General features: G+C 35.8%; 1 protein-coding gene across 1 annotated transcript; it reads left to right on the top strand.

Annotated features, from left to right (window-relative positions):
• The first annotated feature begins 10,877 nt into the window (after nucleotides 1-10,877).
• Pdf (Pigment-dispersing factor) lies at nucleotides 10,878-18,949 on the top strand. The gene is made up of 3 exons (XM_067051804.1): nucleotides 10,878-11,135; nucleotides 17,638-17,770; nucleotides 18,597-18,949. The coding sequence occupies exons 1-3, from the start codon at nucleotides 10,878-10,880 to the stop codon at nucleotides 18,947-18,949; spliced, it is 744 nt and encodes a 247-aa protein (XP_066907905.1).
• The last annotated feature ends 1,044 nt before the right edge of the window (nucleotides 18,950-19,993 follow it).

The raw sequence follows: 19,993 nt of genomic DNA, 5'->3' as shown, positions 1-19,993 counted from the left end.
GTCTCAGCCAGATTTACGGTTGATACTGTTTGTTTCTTGAATGATAGTTTCCTTCCACCCATTGAATATTCTTTAACTCTATCATTAAGAAGATAGAGTTCTCAACTTTCAAAATTTTGTGAATTTGAAATTTGCTTTGTCTGTATTATTTTAGTCTGCTGTTATTATATTCACCATTATTATTCATCTTGTCTAATGTGCGTGTGTATATTTTTTTTTTTTATATGGTAGTTGGAAATCTTCAAGAAACACGAATAGGCCTGTGCCTATCCTAGTGTGGGATTTTTACGCACTAAAACCTCCTCTATACACCTTTTTCCGACGGTCCATGGGACCACTGATGGGAATTAGTTCCTGGAGGGGGAGTGGCTGTGTGCCACAAAATTGTGATAGCCTACCTCCTAATTCACCTTTCCTTCTCCTACAGTCAGTTGCTTCAGGATCTCTGCTGTCATCCAGCACTCCTGTGAGAGTTGCATTATTGTTACTAAGTTGACCTGTCTGTACTGATCTACAGAACTCGTTTCAGTTTTCCTAACAGCAAGGATTGGAGAAAAACTCATGGTCGAATTATTTTTCTATTGCTAAGCATACTGGGCCCTCCACTGCTTCATTTAGTTTGAACCTATACTGGTAGGCTCTAAAACCATCATTTCTCCATAGCAACTGGGTGAGGTAGCATTCAACCTCTCCTAGTTCCCTTTCTATCCAGGATTAAATAAAAGAAATTATTCTATGGGTCCACCTTCCGTTAGAGGCTATATCCCAGCATCATTCCCACTTTTTGATGGTCTCATTTTTTTCCTGAGTCTTGGTAATATGTTCTACTCTGTTATAGGTGCATTACCTGTCTTAGGTCATCATATCTATCGGTTACCACTCATCCAGGCTTACCACTCATGCCGCTTCCTATAAAATCCACAATCATCTTTAACGTGCTCCTACAATAGAAGGACACCATCAGCCTTTTGCATGCCATGGTATCAGTGCATCCTTCCTTATCGGAGTCCCAGCTTGTGCCTGAGCTCTCCTATGTTGAGCATCAGCTGGGAGTGGGCCTTAGTCACTTTAGCCTCTTACTCACCTGATGGAACTGCTTTCTGAAACTCAGCCGCTATCGATTCTAACTTCAAGATACGTCAACGAAGCCTGAGATCGAATTTCTTACTTTCTTGTTCGTAGAGTAAATTCTTCTCTCCTTTTTTTGGTACTGATAAGAAAGACCTCTGTTTTGCTGTCTGCCAGCAGCGGTCCCATGGATGCCATACAATTATGGATAAGTGTAATGCTCTGGGCAGCTTTGAGGGTCACTTCTTCCAGAAATGTTTGCTCATAATTGGCTGTGTTCCATCATGTTCCATCTTTTCCAAGATGATTTGTTGAGTGTTAAGGAAATTTTAAATGTTTGTATTTTGTCAAATAAACATGTTTTTTTAACATAATACATATTTTTACTTAATTAGAGCAAAAATAAAACATTTTTTATGAAACTCCACAGAACTAAGGATACACAAATGGCAGATAAATTAAAATTATTCGCTTTTTTTATGATAACGGATGAAGCGGATTATTTTATTCGAAAAAACAAAAAATGTATAGTTTCATTATTCAATGGAACTTCCGACTAAGTCCGATAGTTTCGCTGACCAGCAATGAAAGCGCCCTGGGAAATATTAAACAAATAATGATGGATTGGTCATGGAAAACCATTCAGTATGCAGTGGAAACTAGTCATCCGGTCGGATTTCCTGGTGCTTCAGAGGATTTATAGTGCAAATTAAAGATTTAGGCATATAAATGTGAGTGGAGCGTAAGAACTTTTGAATGCCGCAGGCGGGTTAGCGAGAATTAGGGATACAATTTAGAAATTGTGACTGCAAGAGGGATTTGGATGGGATGAAGTGTACGGTTAATAAGGGAAACTGCTGCGATTCGATGGCATAAATACCGGAGATAGTATTATTGAACTAATAGAAAAACCTAAGTATATTGGGTTTATAAAGAAAAAACAAAACTGAAGAGGAAATAATTGTGGGAATAGCCTGAGATCTTTAAGTTGCAATATTACTTACAAGAGGTGATCATGCACGTGGGATTGCCGATTTCAATGAATCTTTTTTTGGTGATACTAAAATGAAAAATAGGATTAAGATTCGTATTAAGACTCGTGTCCGAGGTTTCTTACTAATAGGGCGGGGAGCCGCGAAGAAATTGACTTACATGATTCTATAAATGTTTTATGTTATCCTATCCCCCTTTGCTCTGCATGTATCTAATAGTTATAATATATTTGTTTTTTTCGTGTAGAATAAGAATAAAAGATTATTGATCGTATTAAATGAGTTTAAGTTTATACAAATTACAAAAAACAAAAGGCGCTTCCAGTAAAGAAGACTAAAAAACTTTTGTTTAGAAAAAACATGTCAAATTCGTATTTAGCGTCTTTTGAAATCCTTACATACAAATTTGTATAAGAATAAAAGAAATATTCATTGTTGAAGGATATTTATTTTCCTGCTTATATCCCGGCGCTCAATAAACTCCTCACAGTTATCCAAATTCAACTACTACTATTGGAATGCTGAATTTTAACTATTTCAACCCATATCAATATATTTTAGATTTTATGCCTTTATAGGAGAGAAAAAGGAATTTTTAAACGTTTTATTTTATATCAATAGGGTAATCAGGTTCAGTAGGAGAATTTATAAGCTTACACAACGTCGAATTACGTGAACTGCACTCGGTAAATATAATTGAGATCACAGCATTACTAAGAAGTAGGGCTCAGAATCTTTAAAATTTAATTATCACTGAGCTGACTGTTAAACGTCAGAGGAGCAGGCCGAAACCTAAGTAGGAGAATTGTGTTTTGGCTGTTCTGGTTTGGGTTCTCACGGAACGAGGTGTAGTATCGGAATCTTGGGGCTTGCTAAACCTTTATTTATTCATTATTATTTTTCCGAAATCTTTTATTTATAGCCTAAGATGAATTTTGCACAATTCTGTTTAGATTTTCTTTTTAACAATTTGTTTCCATCACGTCTCGAACGTTTGTTTTCTTGTAATATCCTTAATTTCAGAAGGCGAGAATATCGATTGAAATTAAAATATGTAGCAAAATCATATTTATTTATCTTATAAACGCATCTTCCCAGAGAGTGTCATTACCATCCAATTAACTAGTTCCTTTTGTGGTGCCCCTTCAATAGCGCTTGATACAATAACTCACTGCTGAACAGAGTTCCGAGCCTCCAGGTTTTACTAAGGGGAATACGTACGGAGCCACTCTCCACACCTCTTAGTACAAGAGCCCAAGAGGAGACTCTATCTCAAAAACCATTTGACGTACAGATGTCTATTAGCATTCAAATTAAAGCTAGTTTAATGAGATATAAAGTAGTTGATTATGTTTATCTTCGTAGGAGTAATAGTTTACATGAAATTTGCTAAAATAAATCGATTTATAGTTGTTTCATTTGCCAAATTTATATGATGTGAATATCATAAAAACTACTACCCCTACAAAGATAAGTGTCATAAACTACTTTATAGTAAGTTAAATTTCCTTTATTTTGAGTGTTGGCAGACATATGTGCGTCTTATGGATCTAGAGATATATTTTTCAAAAATCCAACATTTTATACGAACAATTATAAATTAACATTTTGTGAGTTTATTTTGTCAAATATCATAAAAACTACTACTCCTACAAAGATAAACATAATTGACAATTTTGTAGTAAATTTAACTACCTTTAATTTGAGCGCTGGAAGACATCAGTACGTCCAATGGTTTCTGAAATAAAGTTTTTCATAAATCAAATTTATTGTCCGAACAACTATAAATCATAATTTGCCAATATTTCAGCAAATTTACTCTTCTTTAAATAATGTTCTCTTTGATTTTCTAGTGTTGTTGGTAGTTTTTAAGATCCGTAGATAGAGCTCCGAATGAAAAATCAATGTTTTTTTTAGGTTTTGAAACTGCCGCCATTTTTTAATCCACATTATTGAGTCCACTAATACAATAAAGTCAACTTCACAAAATTTTACAGTTGCTACATTTTTCTTCCGGAGAAGCGATGTAATAACAAATAGAAAACTAGTAACTATGATCAGTTGCAGAGTGGCGAAAATTTAAACAGGTTTTCCTAAAATATTTAAAAAAAAGAAGGAACTTTTCCTACAACTAAGAAGTAGTCATTTTTTTTTCTTTTCTCAAAATATCTTATCGAATAGTAGTCTTGCTACCATAGACGATTGTGAAATAATGGAGAGTGTTCAAGAGAAAAGTATTGAGATATATTTATTGTTCATACTATACTATACTACTATTTATAAGGTTCATACTATACTACTATTTATAAGGTTCATACTATACTATACTACTATTTATAAGGTTCATACTATATTATACTATACTACTATTTATAAGGTTCATACTATACTATACTACTATTTATAAGGTTCATACTATACTATACTACTATTTATAAGGTTCATACTATACTACTATTTATAAGGTTCATACTACGAATATGTGATTGGTTCTGCATCGAAAATAGTTTGAAGCTTGCTGATTTTCCACAATGGTATAACTCTTTAGAATATGTCCCCAAGCTATTTAGAAGTGAGGATATGCTCAATAATTAAATATAAAACAGTTGTTAAATCACCAATTATTGTAATATATTTGTTTTATGAAAGAATTAAGAAGAAGGAAGGAATAAAGAATCCCAAAAATAAAATAATTTATATCTCTCTCTTCTTTATCCTTTCCCCGTCAAATTCAGTAGCTTTTCCCACTTCAAATATCTGTCAAAACCAGCATCGGCTTACGCAACAGTACCAGACTAATGAAGCATGCTATTGAATTCATCTCTAAGAAACGATAAGAACAAATTTCCTCCTGATTAGGTAACATTTTCATAGGGAAAAGCTTTTCTGTATTGATTATTAAATAATACTGTTAAAGAAATAAAATAATTATTAATGAATATGATCAAATGACATTTCATTTCCCACCGGTGCCTGAATCAAATATAAACTTTAGAACTGACAAAATTGTAAAATTATCAATAATGATTAGTTAATGTTGGATAATTTCGCAATTCTCTCAATACTTTAGTATGCGTTTGATTCTAGCATAGATTGATATCAGAAAACCTAACCTTCGTTAAAAAACTCTGCTTGCTCACTGTTATCGCTTACTCAGCGATATATGAATGAGGTTCTATATAAAAGTTATTTTAGGAAAAGCAAGTTACAGGTGGTTACCGAATGAGACCCCTCACCCAGCCGCCTACTTTCAACCATCACCACGTATCCTAAGAATTGATTTTCTTTTTTCCACAATCTATGCTTTTTCTTACTATATGTAACTTTATGGGATGGCAAAACACTCATGTTATAATAGTTTAACTCACAGTTTCGTTACTAAGAAAATGTCTGACTCGCGTTTGAAGGGTTTGCTGCAGAATGGAGGTAGCTCTTCTACCCAGAGGAATTTTGGAATTACATGTAATATTTTGTAGAAAGATGATAACTTTATTGTTTTATAAAAGAGATTAGTAGTTCAAATAATTTTTATTTAATAAAAGATTGAATAATTCCCATGGTATTCAAGAGATGGGACTGCTTGCCACGTCAGTTATAACGATTATTTTGTTGCAATAAATTGTTTTCCTAGAAGTAAATGCTACATTTTTTGTTTGGTAATAAAGAGGTAGCTCCAACAATCAGAGTTACGTTACATTGCAGCGAGGGTCAGATTGTGATAAACCTGGCCGAAATTCTAGAATTTGCTGTGTAGCCACATTTGGCTACCCTAAATGGTAAATTCCAATTACATTTGTTAAAATTAAAATCAATAAATATCTAAATGAATATGCTATACCATTATTATTATTATTATTATGTATTTTTATAAAATTTTATATCATAAAATTGAAAACTAATTCGAAATATAATTTAAATCTGCAAAATAAATAATTATCATTTCAATTAATTATTTCTTATGGACAGAATTCACTTTAATCACTTACCTTAAAGAACTATTCAGCTTCTTCAGTATCATTAGCTGACTCTTGAAGCTGCCTCATCATTTTCATTTATTTATTTTTTTTTTAGTTCTTTTTTGTTAAACCTTATTTGTAAAAATGTTGTGTGTAAATCCCGGCAAAGAATTTGGAAATTCATGTTGGTTAGTTTTTTATAATTATTTCAATTACTTTTATCTCCTTTATCTTTCCCTCTTAATGGAAGACTAATTTTAGAAATGTGGATTGGATATATAGAGAATTTAAATGTTATTGAAGGATGTTTTAGTGATTGTATCGTTTGTTAACAGACACGAAATGAATTGCATTTTTAGCAATAAGTTGATTAACAGATAAACGAAGTCAAAATAAATAAAAAGGTCATAAGTGGAAGTAGACTGGGATCACTATTTATAAACTATTATCAATACGATTCGGAACATGTCGTCCTAATTATGAATGAAACCGCGCCATAGTTTTTCCGATTTTTTAATTTTTGCTATTCTTCTTCGTCTCATTTTTTACAAGATAGTAGTTCACCAAAAGAGTAAAGAAACACGCTGCTTTTAATGTTAAATAATAATAATCAGATAATTATAATAATAATGAATAACTTAATTATTATTAAAAATCTTTCTTTAAAGTATATTGATTTTGTTTAATTGAAATGACCACCTCTCTTTGTTTGTAGTATTGACAAATAGGTAAATATGAAATATAAAAGAATTTAATAATTATAATAATAATTGTGGACCAGGTGGACATCATCAGCATAGGCCAATATCTGTGTGTATATATTATATATACCTCCAGGATTGATTCTTATACCTTCATGGAAAAATTAAAGAGAGCTGCCGACAAAGGATCTCCTTGCCTGAGACCATTATTGGCTGAAAACTCCTGTCCCAGTGAGCCCTGTGATTTAATCCGACATTTAGAGCCGGTCATTGTCTCCAAAACTTCGTAAATCGTACAGAAGGTTTACCCTATCAACACGGTCATAGGCTTGCTGGAAATCTATGAAGAGATGATGGAGAGTAACATCAAGTTCATACGTATTTTCCAACAGCTGTCACACGGTGAATATGCACTCAGTTGTCGACCTTCCTTGTCTGAATCCGTTTTGGCAGTCACCAACAATCTCCTCAGTGTACGTCTTCAACCTCCGACAAATCAAATACGATAGCACTTCGTAGGCTACGTTAAGTAGGGCTGTATCTCTGTAATTCTCACATTCCAGCCTGTTTACCTTTTTATGAATGGGGCATAAAAGAGCTGTTTCCAATTTATCGGCAACCTTTCATTCACCCATAGATCGAAAATTATTTCGTATAGTTCGAGAACTGTCATACTTCAGCAGTTCTACCGGTATAGAGTCGACCCCCGGAGCTTTATAATTTTTTAATGCTATGAAGTACTTCCCAAACCCCCTCCTTCTTAGGTGGTGTTTCCATCTTCATTTTCTAGGATATGATCTAGGTCGAGGTTCTGCTGTATTATGTACTCATTAGTTCTTCCTTTGCTCAGTAGTCCCTGGAAGTGTCTCATCCACCTGTTAATTACATCTCCATGTCAGCCAGAAGATCGCCTTTCTCGTCTCTCATTATAATATGTCGTGGATTATACTGTCAGATATTTCTTACTCCCCCAAAGAAACCTCGTGCATCCTTACCTTCATATTGTCGTCTTGAAAGCTCCTATTTCTCTCTTTCGTGTTCTCTTCTTTTACGTCACCAGAGACCATTAGCTGCTTTCCGCTTGTTGTTATAAACGCAATATGCCTTCCTTGTCTTCTTTTTCAGATAGTCAATCCTGGCTTTATTCCTTTCGTGCATAAATTGATGCAGTCCTCACCCAACCACTCTGCTCTTTCTGGTTTCTCCTGATGACCAAGAACCTGTTCAGCCGATGATCTTATTATTGTTTACAGGTTTTCCTATCTGTTAACTGGCATCTGTTCCTTCACGACATTCAGAGAGTTTCTTGTCGATTTTTTCACTGTATGCCTGCCTAACTTCTTCATTCCTTGGGTTTATAGAGGTTGTGCCTTCTTTTCTCCGGTTTCTCTACTGGGTTGTGCGATTATCTTTTTGTAGTTGATAATGCTGAGGAAATGATCTGAATTGCAATCAGCTCCTTTATACAATCGGACATCTCGAATATATGTTGCATGTCTAGAATCCACTAGCGGTCGATCTGATTTCTTATCTGTCCGTTCGGGGAGACCCATGTTTCCTTATGTATGTTCTCGTAAGGGAAATGTTTGGTGCTTATCGATAGCCCCCTTCCAATTGCGAAATCAACGAGTCTTCCACTATTATCGTTGGATTCTTGGTGCCTGCTGTGTCTACCAACTGTTGGTTTGAATTCCTCCAGGAATCCCACCTTCGGATTCAGGTCTCCCAAGACCAGTTTGGCGTCATAACTGCACCCTATCATAAATTCTTTCATCGCACCATACAAATATTCTTTATCTTCGACCTCACTGTCTTCCGTTGGGGTGTGTCAGTACACAGGATTTCAGTAATTCAGGAATATGTTGCAAAATCGTCCTCTAATTCTCAGATAGCACATCCCATTGCTAATGTTTTCATATTTCAGGATACTTCTTTTCCACTTCTTTTTAATCCTAAATCCAGTACCCAATCTATTGATCCTGCCTCCACTATTTATCAGGGTATAATCCTTGAGCATAATGAAGTCTGATTCCATCCATGGACACCCTACCAAAGCCTGTATGAAGGAGGTGGCGTGCAGGTGGTGCCCGGGCGCAGGGAACCAAGTTAAGGAGTGCCCTGAAAAGAAGAAGGGTGAACCCTCATGTTGTAAAAACTGTAAGGCGAGTGGCAGAGCGGGCAAATACCTCCAACACTGCGTGGGCTGCAGTGAGTGCCCGCTACATTTGGAGATGATGGTCAGGCAGGCGAAGAAGACCCGGCATGCATAGGCTGCAGATCCTGCAGGTCAACATGGGCCGAAGACGAGGGGTCGCTGGCGAATTTAGATCTCTCGTTCGGAGTGCTGACATCTTGGCGATTCAGGAGCCATGCTGTCACAAGAATGTGGTCACAGGATTTGGTACAACGTCGAGGCTGGTCGCGCTAAGTAGTGGTGAGAGGAGGCCTAGAGCAGCGATAGTGGTAGTCAATCCTGCTCTCGACGTAATAGAATTGAAGAAATTCACCGCAGCAGACCAGGCGGCATGCTATATCAGATGGGGCAGAGTTGTATTCGCCCTGGTTTCAGCATATATACCGCCTCGACAGGCTAAAGTAAATGTTAATGTTGAAGAAAATATAGCTGCTGTGGAGGCTGTCGCACTTAAGTATAGAAGTGTGATAGTCTGTTCCAATACCAATTCGTGGAGCAGGCCAGGAATTCGGTCCACACAGATGCCAGAGGTAGACTGCTAGAGGAGAAGGTGGTGGGGTGTCAACTCGTCGTTATGAACGAGCCCTCTGGTCTCACATTTGTTGGAGCGAGGGGACAGAGTTGGATAGATGTGACACTTGCCACGGCTTCCATTGCGAACCGTATTGTGTGGACTGGACTCTACGGTCAGATACGAGCTCTGACCACCAGTTCATAGCTTTCAGTGAGGTGAAGGAGGAAGGTGGTGCACTAGCTGCTGAAAAGGGCTTCGTGACGCAATCGGTGAACTGGAAGAAATACTGGTTGACCAAGACTGGGAGGAGATGGTGTCGATAGATGCAGACAGAAATTGACCACAGGGTGGCAATGCTTACGGGCGTCATTACTGAAGTGGCAGGTATTATCCTCCAACGTCGAAGGGCGAGAGTACGTCCGGTCTCATGATAGACGCCGGCTCTAACGCAGTTAAAAAAAGAATACTAACAGGGCCAGGCTTAGGTACCAGGAATGCAGAGACGACGAGAGGAGGCCTGCACTACAAGAAGAATCTAAGCATAGATATAGGGTATACCGAAAGGGAGTGCGTTGCCAGAAGAAGAAATCCTGGGACGAATTTATTATAGAGGAGTCAGAAAAGAATCCCTGGGGTATCCCGTACAGGGTGGCACTGGGAAAGGTTAAGCCGTTACAGGTGATGGCGGCTATTGGAGTGAAAGTAGTCCAGGCAACCACCTTAGAGGAGGCTGCCAAGATATATATAGATTATACTTACCCTAGGGGTGATCCGTCCCTGGATAGTGCAGATGATAGAATGGTTAGACGCATCACGTTATACCCACCAGATACTGACCTATGTCCACCATGGGATATGTGGAACCTTCGTTTTGCTGTGGACAGACAAAGGATCGGAAGGGGTCCAGGACTAGATAGCATAGATGCTGCAATCCTCAAGAACAGCGCCCTTTATATCGAGGAGGAGTTATTGGATATATTCATCGAGTGTTTGGATAAGGGGTACTTTCCAAACAAGTGGAGGATTACAGACTTGAGACTGCTCTACAAGGGAGGTGGTAAGGATAAGGAAACGCCTAAAGTCTATGGACCTATATGCCTCCTCCCAGTAGCTAGTAAGATCCTGGAGCACAACAGTAGAGCCAGACTAAAGATAGAAGCGGAGAGGTGTGCCAGTCTCGTAGGAGAGTGGAGCGTGAGGAGGAAGTTGAGTATGGCAGCAGCCAAGACTCAGGCCATTCTCGTATGAGGCTCCACGGACAGGGCTCATCCTATCACTCTGGATATCTAAGGAGAAAGCGTCAGACCGAGTGAGGAGGTGACATATCTTGGTGGGAAGATAAAAAGTTTTGCTGCCACTCACCTGGTGTATCTAAAGGACAGGGTGACCCTGTCACTCAATGGATTAAGTAGGATAGGGGGTGCATTTTGGGGCCTGAGGTACCCTGCAATGATGACCATATATAAAGGTGTGATCTTGGGAATTCTGAGGAACGCATCCCCTGCATTGAGCCAAAACCTCACACAGACACAGAAGAGGAGACTGGCTACCATTCAGAGATTGGCTCTGCTGAGGGTCACGAAAACTTATAGAACGGAGTCACATGAGGCGGTGCAGGTGCTGGCCGGAGCGATGCCCCTGGACCTCATCCTCAGGGAGGATGTCCTTAACTATGGAGAAATGCTACCGGAGGAGCTCCGAGTGGGATTGGTGAGACTCCAAACTTATGGAAGAAAATGCTGCGGGAGGACTCAATACAGGAGTAGAATGGACGGTGGGTAGCAAGCCAGAAGAGCGCTAATTTGAGAAAAGTCTTCCCTACATTTACATTCAATTGCCAACCAGACGGATGCGCACCAGAAGGACCTACCGAACGGATGCAGTGGACAAGATGCAGCCCCATCAGTAAGGCGCTCAACTAAGCGTTGGGCTGCACCACAGTAAAAATTTGTTCCGAATAATAATTAAATAATTAATTTATAAAAGAATAAACAAAAATTGTTAAGTTTTGGGAGTAGTGCCATGCGCAAACTCCAGCACAGTATCCCACTGCTCCCGCACTCCGTATGCCAGAAATGGCATGGGAGGGGGATAAAAAAAAAGGTGCCTGCAACTTACGTGACATTCCAGTTTATTTGAAAAACAATGAAATTTCCTGAAACACTCCCAAAAAATTATCGAAATTTTAACATCACTGGAGGAAATACATCACATAACACATTCTATAATTGTTTTTGATGAATATGGTAGTTAGAGGGACTTTTTTCCCCGGGAGTCGTGTTTAAAAGGCTACATAGAGACCCATAGATACCATCATAATGAATCAAATTTACCACCTTCCCTAAAGCTCACTTATGACACATGCTATAAGTGAAATGTTCTCAGCAGCAGGCCATCTTTAAAGGATTCTGTTCAGGCAGCCAACGCTGACTGTGGTCATCGACTAGTTATTGACTGAATCAGAGCCAGAATCTCAACAACCAGGAGCTAAAAAAAAGTGGGACATTACAAAGTTCTAGAATAGCTGAAGGACCATCAGGAGAGAACAGACGAGAAAATGGTGGTCGGCTCTCAGATCAGGTAATCCCGAAATTCGCAATTGGAACAATATACAAAGTGCACTAAGGGACACCCGTGCAAGGGGTTATGCTGAGGAACAATTGGTAAACGAGAACCTAAATGACATCGAAAATGGTTTTATGAGATAGGCAGTGCTACCAATGATGCAAAGAATCATTTGCAGAAGACCTTAAACCTAGAAGAAGCAATCCTACGAATGAAAAATGGTAACAGAAGTTAATCCGTGTGGTGTTGACGAGCTCCTCATAAGGATATGTATGGTTTGAAGCTATCTATTTGGAGAAAGGCAGAAGTACTAAAGTATGAAATTAATGTGTAGGGTAATAAAAAGGTAAGGTAACACGCCCTTTCATAATATGGAATCCAGACCAGTGCTATAATTTTTGGTCGTAAGGTTCAGGTACTTGGCCATGTTGACGAGAATGAAATAAGTAGACCTTGTTATTAAGACACTATTATAGAATTGCATATTTGATATAACTAATCTATAGTTATCAGACAAGATACCAGCTAAAAACGTTGATTGTGATGCTTATTTTTATGGTTTTATGATTTGTGCTGATACGATTGATTGTAGATTTAATTAGTTGATAAAGTTTCACCTATTTTTCAGAGTCATAGAAATAGTGCAACCTTCAACATTATTACACTATTAAAAATATTATGAGAATAAATGTACAGAAAATTGAATATCTCAGATTAAATGTGACTTGGCCGTTGAATTTCCCTATTTGACAGAGTGCATGTCGCATACCCATTGAGAATTTATAAATAAATACTGAAAGCTATTATAAGAGGTGTGGGTGATAAGCCCGGTTAATAATGATGTAATTGATATCGAATAAAAATACTCCTAATATGAAGTGACGTAAACTAGATCCTGCAGACGACAGAGCGGTGTGACAGGAGGGAGAGGTAGTATTTATTGGGATCCAACCCTTCCTTTCAACCAGTTTTCTTCTCTACTCCGGCTCAGTCTGCAACACTGGCTTACGAATTTAGGTAATTTTGTTTTTTAAAACTGGACAACCTTTATCATACGCTGAATCTATTCTTTGAACAAGTAGTGTTTAAAAATAAAACTCTTTTTTCTAAAATAGAAATCATTAGACTCCTATCATCGTAGATGACATTTTAATACGTTCGCTTATAATTTATTTCCTTAAAAGAAGTATATTCAGACTAATATGAAAAAAAAAACCAATAAGAGGTAATCCCAAAACTAAAGTTGCTCATTTGTCAATTTCCTATATAATTGCCACTATGGTCAATGTATTTTCGAAGACGTGACAACCTCTCTATGTCTATATTAGCCATGTTTTGCCACCATGACCTCGAGAAACAGTTGAACTTCATGTTTTACCTTGGTCTCAGCAAGCATATAGTGGAACAAATATGTCTCCTTTCTATTCCAAAACTTAGTTGCCGTGATTTTACCAGCGGGACGCGTCTTTTTTAACTTTTGCGGAGTTAATGACAGCTAAGAACGCAAAAAAAGTCACCTATCCCATAATTTGTAATCCAGCTCCTACGAAGAGATGGAAGATGAAATTCAACACTTTCTCACATTTCTGAAGAAAACTGATATGACGTGGACATTAAAAATTGTAACAGTGTCATCGATAATGCACAATAAAATGATAATGCGATAATGAAATGGCGATTATGTACAAAAATAGAGAAATGTTCATTATTTTTACTGATGTAAATATTACAGACAGTAAACGGTATTCAGTAACAAAACACACAAAAAAAGAAAAGAAAACATACCTTAGTATAATGTGGAAGTTATATTTCAAAACATTACATGTCAAGCTTCTTAAAGAAATCTTAGCTATCTTATATATATCTCATCTTTGAAATTTCTCCAAATTTAAAGAGAATATCAAAAAATGTTTCAGAAACGATATGTTAATAACCTTTTTATTTTACCATATTTATACTTTTACAATTAGTTACTTCTCAAGTTGATCCAAATGGAAATAATTATAATAATTCCTCTTGCATGGTAGACATTATTATTATTTCCATGATACTTGCAAATGATATTTGAAAACTCAACTAATATCTATAGGCGTTTTCATTGACATTAATATACTTCTCAACATATTTTATATCATACCATCATTGCTTTTCTATGATGGTTACAAATTAATATTAATATACTATTTTTAAGTAATTGATAAATAGGTCTATAAAATACATGTTACGAGTTCAAATTTAACTATTTAGTTCTAGAAGGAGAATGAAAATGATTGGTGTGATCTTTGGTGGCCTGGTTTGCCTGGCCATGTTTACTGATGTATCGTCCTTACCAGCTTACACTCTAAACGACAAAATGCTAGATAAGCTATTGGTAAGAATACAACTATAATATTTTAGCACGACATATTATCTGTGTTATAAATTCTAATTTAAGATATGTTCAGATGTGACAGGTAATTTTTTTTATAAATCTTCTATTACAAAGAATTACTCTTTAGACGTTATGTTTCGTCGTTTATACTCTTTTTTAAAAAGGAAGAATCACGGCTTATAAACCTTCATAGAGATAATATTTCTAAATCGTAATTGTTTCTGTCACAGAATTCCAGAGGCAATAATCACCAATTAAGTGCCATTTACGGAACACTGTGGGTTCGATACCCATTCGTAGAAGTTAATACTTGATTCCCAGAGCGCCGTGGACCGAGCCAACATGTTCTTACCATTAATAAAAAAAAAGTAAAAATGAACCATATTTCACTGAAGAATCTCATACTTCTTTATTCACTTGATTATAATAAATTCATATATATTTCTTCATTATTTTTCTTTACAACATATTTGGTATATGAATGTATGTAGCAGAAGGGATCGGAATTGTTAACAGAAAATTCAAGTAAATTACTCATATTTTTAAAAAGGAATGTAGTACAAAAGGTAGAAAAACAACTAAAAATTGTATTGACTTATCCAAATGTCTTTCTTCCGACATAAAACAAATGAGTTAGCAAAAGAAGGCGCTTCAAGGATTTTTATAACTAAATGAACGATACAAGAGGCTTGATAACTAAAAACTTTCATAGACCATTCAATAATGAGAATCTAGTAATTTTTCATTGCATAAAAACAAATAATTTGAGAAAATAAAAGTGGTGGAAATGAGTAAATTTGTTCAAAACAACTATACGCTGTGCACCATAATACATTAATGTATTTAAATTTTACTCCAATACCCATGTTGCAAAACAAAAAGTATTTATCCCCGGACAATAGTGTCGTTGCCAGAGGAGTTCAAGCGATATGTAGGGACATCCTCATTTCAGACAGGGCTGACGATGTGAACCGTACGCAATGCATTGAAATTTTTCAACTTCTTCTGCCATGCGACCGATCAAACTCCTTTTTTTCATAAGCTCTGCTCATGCCATATCTTTTTTATTCTTATCGGAATAATCTTTCATTTTAATGACCCACAAACACGGAGAATCCCACTGAATTCGCTCAACAACTAGCGAGGATTTTGCTTGAAAACAAATGATTTCAAACCAAACTTTCCTATGAATGGTATGCCAATGAAAACTGTCATATTGTAACAATAAATGACTACTACCAAATATCTTCAGTTTTACTATATTCTTTGAATCTTCCTGTTTATTTTCTTATAATTTTAATTCATTTATGATAATCGCATGATGTCTATTTAATTTGAAAATGTCTGTTTTACTCTCAACTGTATATTTTAAATTTTTAATAATATATAATGCTTCCATAATTCTTCTTTTAGATAAATATTCAAAATGAAAGTTATGAATTTTCAAATACTGTGCTGTATGCTTATTCATATCATTTTTGCTGTTTCTTATGTGTTTATGTACTCTAGTCTACAACTTTTTGTACGTTTTTCCAATTTACATCAAGTTACAATTTGTTATTTAGTTTGTATACTATACATTTTTTATCTTTTCAACTTTCTCTATCTTTCATATGGCATAAATTTATAATTAAAACTAGTTCTATATTATGATGATTGTAGTCCATTAATATTGTTCTGTTAAAGAGACAAAAGTTTTAAAAGGTGATTAGATACATCAAATGAGGAATTAAATCCTGACAAGAAGTGTTTAAGGATAAGGATGAAAATGTTTTCAGAGATCTGACTCTTGTCCTCAATAAATAGCCTGACCATTTTCAAACCTTCCTTGATCCCTGAATAAATATGGATAATGAACCACCAGGAGGATATTTCCTGGAGGACAATACAGACAATAGACTCCTGTCAGAAAAGATTGAGATCGAAAAAATAATACCATTCCTCCAGAATTACAAAATACCAGACATAGATCTACCACAAGGAAATTATTGTTTTTGTTTTTTTCTGAGATTAGAATAATTTAGTAGATATCAACTAAATGTTTTGGGTTGGTAATAACAATAGCAAGGAGCAAATAAGTCTCTTCGAGAGCTTCAAGCATATAATATCACTGGTTTTGTTCAGTTTATGTGACTCTAAAACAAATACTAATTAAGATATAACAATAAACTTTATGATATAATTTGATGTATATAAATAGATAAATCAAACAAAATTATATCAGTCAGACATGATGGGTGACATTTGTCAAAATTTCGGGCTGATTATGTATGGAATGACCGATGTGCATAGTAGTAAATTAAAATTCAGATGATCAAGCTTAATGTCAAAGCTTTTTTTATTTAATTATTATAAAGAGTCTAGTTTTTTTTGTTTTTGTTTAGAGATGAATTGAACAATTTTATTTTATTAAACATATATAATGAGTATGAAACTTTAGTAGTAATATTTCAATAATACAGGCATAATTAGACAAAATTAATACAGAGATAAATTAAAATGGAACAGGTTGAAATTTTTAAATAAGTAGTGCCCAATTGGTTGAGAAAGGCACCACATTAATGAAATAAATGATAGATTGAGTATGGAAATGGAAAATTGTTCTATGCTGTAAAATTAAACTTTATTTTAAAAAAGGGAGGATTATCAAAGGACCCCAAAGTAAAGGTTTATAAATCTACTTTTCTCCCCACACAAACATATTCCTCGGAATTATGGACCTACAGAACTAACCATGACATACGTAAAATCAAGTGTTTGAAATGAGATTCCTCAGAAAGATAAAGAGGAAATTCAGTAAGACTGAATCCGTAATATAACCATTAGATGAAACCTCAGTCTCAAACCTACAGAAAAGGTTGTTAATGAAAACAGGTGTTTGGAATATGATATATGAAGCAGAGGTTGACAGTAGAAGACCCAGAGGAAGAGTACGGCGGGAGGAGAGGGGAATACGATTATGCTTTGCTAAGAGATCTGAACTGGAAAAATCTGATTCAGGATCGTGGAATATGGTCTATGCTACACAGAAAGATATCTCACACTATATGAGCTGTGAGCAAGGAATAATCATCATTATGATTTAAACCATAGTCAAGCGTTATTGCTCTTTATCCTCTGTTTTTGTTAGTTAATTTTATTTTTATGACTAAAAATACACTATTTAACATAATTAACTATCCATAAAGAGTATGATACTTTTAATATTACCTTCAAATTTAATATGTAAGATCATGAAGATTTCACTTGAGTCAACAATTGGTTTAAATGTTTCAGCTGCAAACATTAAGTGGAAAGGAGACGCCTATCTGGTTATCGGAACTATTAAGAAGTGAAGATCATACCCACAAGCGCAACTCGGAAATTATAAATTCACTGCTTGGTATACCAAAAGTACTCAACGATGCAGGTCGTTAAAATTATTAATCAGGTTCATGTATATTAACAATAAAAATATATCATGTGCAACCATTTTTAACTATATTTTATTCATTATAAACCTGTATTTTTTACATGGGCAAAAATATAAAAAAAATAATGTAATATATGAATAAAAAATAAAAAAACTACTTTATCTGTAAATATAAATGAATTTTATATCATATATCTCCAAAAAATTCTTCATATATAAAAATCTATATGTATATATAGCTGACCGTAAAACTTTATATATAAGAAGATGGTCAGGGTTGTGGTCAAAAAAAGAACAAATAGTTATAAACTATTTGTTCTTTTTTTGACCGCATCCCTGAACATCTTCTAATATATATATAAAAATCCTTCAATCCCAGTTTGGGCAGCGTGGAAACATTCTAGGAATTTCGAAATTATCAAGAATGATGAATAACCTTGTCAAAGAATATTCATGTTTATTTTTTTTTAACCTTTCACAATTTAATAATGAAAAAACAATAACACATGTTAGTGTTTTCTTGAATAATCATTTAATTTATCAGTATCTTGGTGGTGTCTGTTAATTAAATTTTGAAGTAAATGTTAATCTTAAATTAGGTAACATATTAATAGTACTTGTGTTACCAAAACAGCATTGTCTCACGAGGTAGTGCAGGTCTTAACAGGGGCATTATCCCTCGATCTTATCCCACAAGATTTTATCAAACATGCCTGTAGGAGAAAACGTAGGGCAGGGATTCCAGAGAATCTCCGAGTGAAGATTAATGAACAACCCAATAGATGGAAAGAGATATTGTGAGAAAATACAATTAAGCAAACAGGCAGATCTCAACAGACGGGTCAAACTGGTTGGTTCTCCCAATTCCTCTTCGGATCTGGGCGCTTTAATGCAAAGTTGCACGATCTTGGAAAGGATGCTGATTCTCTGTCACAGTTACAGCAACTGCAGAACAAGTGGTCACGTGTCTTTGTGTACTCACCTTTACAGGTGAATGTTCTGCGAAGCCTTCATGTAAGGTTGGAAGGAAATAGTCCACTAGAGTATAGGACTGCACAAAAGTGGCAGTTTGTTATTGGAAATGATCCACAGAATCTTGCAAGAAATGAAGACAAAGGAATGAGGACTTTTAATATGAAAGAATTGAGAATACTCTTTTCTATAGTAAAATTGTAAAAAAAAATTAGAACCTTAGAAAAATGAAATAAAAATCAGTTTTTTCTTTCGTTTTAATCCGGCAGTTTTAACCGCTCAAAACAGTAGAATGAGCTTATATTGGTATTGGGCTTTCAGCTTGGCTTTGATCTAACCAATTATCCTCCTGCAAATAACGGGCAGCCATTTCCTCTTGCACTCCTACCTGTTTCTGGACCATTCGCGTCCTCTATTCCCTAGTGGAACCCAATCCAGAATTCCGTTCAGCTGAAACTCGTCAGATGCTCCTACCATCTAATCTTTTCATTTATTGATGCGCCCACATCCATTTCCAATTATATCCAGCCTGGTGTGAGGGAGACACTTCCTGCATAAATTCATGTCAGCCATCTGCAAATGGGAGTTCATAGTTCACGTTTCTGAAGCATGTGTCAGGTAAACTATGAAAAAATCCAAAACTATTCCATAGGACTGGATGTAGTGTCGTATTTGGGTAGCTTTATGGGCTTGCTCTTGGATCCTTCATTCTGACATCATGCGAAGACAACCCTGCAGCATCTAAATAAGAACCAAAATACTTAAAAATATTAACTTTTTTACATGCCTCCCTGTCTACTAGAAGGCGCACTAGTATCAGTAATGTCAATGGCCATGTACTTGGTCTTCTTGAAATTAATTCTTAAGTTCAACGTTTCATACCAGACCTTTAGCATAACTACCATCATTTCGAGGTAAACCCTTCTCCCAGAAGGTGATCTGGTAGTCACCAAAGAAAAACAGCAACTGTTCGTCATCAATATATGGCCTTACATCCCCATACGGCTTCACTGATTCATACAGCTATACCTTGGAGAGAGTAGGTGATAGGCTATATCTTTGATTCAATCCCTTTGGGCCATGAAAAAGGTTAGAAAGATGGTTTTCACATCTTACCTGGTACATGCCATTGCTGTATAAGCGCTCCCACAGCCTATATTTTTCCTAGTGTCACCTACAACCTCTTTTTAGGCACAGTATCATAAGCCTGATCAAGGTCTATAAAAGCAATATGAAGTTCCCTCTTCC

This window comes from Halyomorpha halys, unplaced genomic scaffold (assembly GCF_000696795.3).
Source record: "Halyomorpha halys isolate HHAL.00 unplaced genomic scaffold, Hhal_1.1 Scaffold505.1, whole genome shotgun sequence".
NCBI lineage: Eukaryota > Metazoa > Arthropoda > Insecta > Hemiptera > Pentatomidae > Halyomorpha > Halyomorpha halys.
This window is presented reverse-complemented; position numbering and strand designations above follow the sequence as displayed.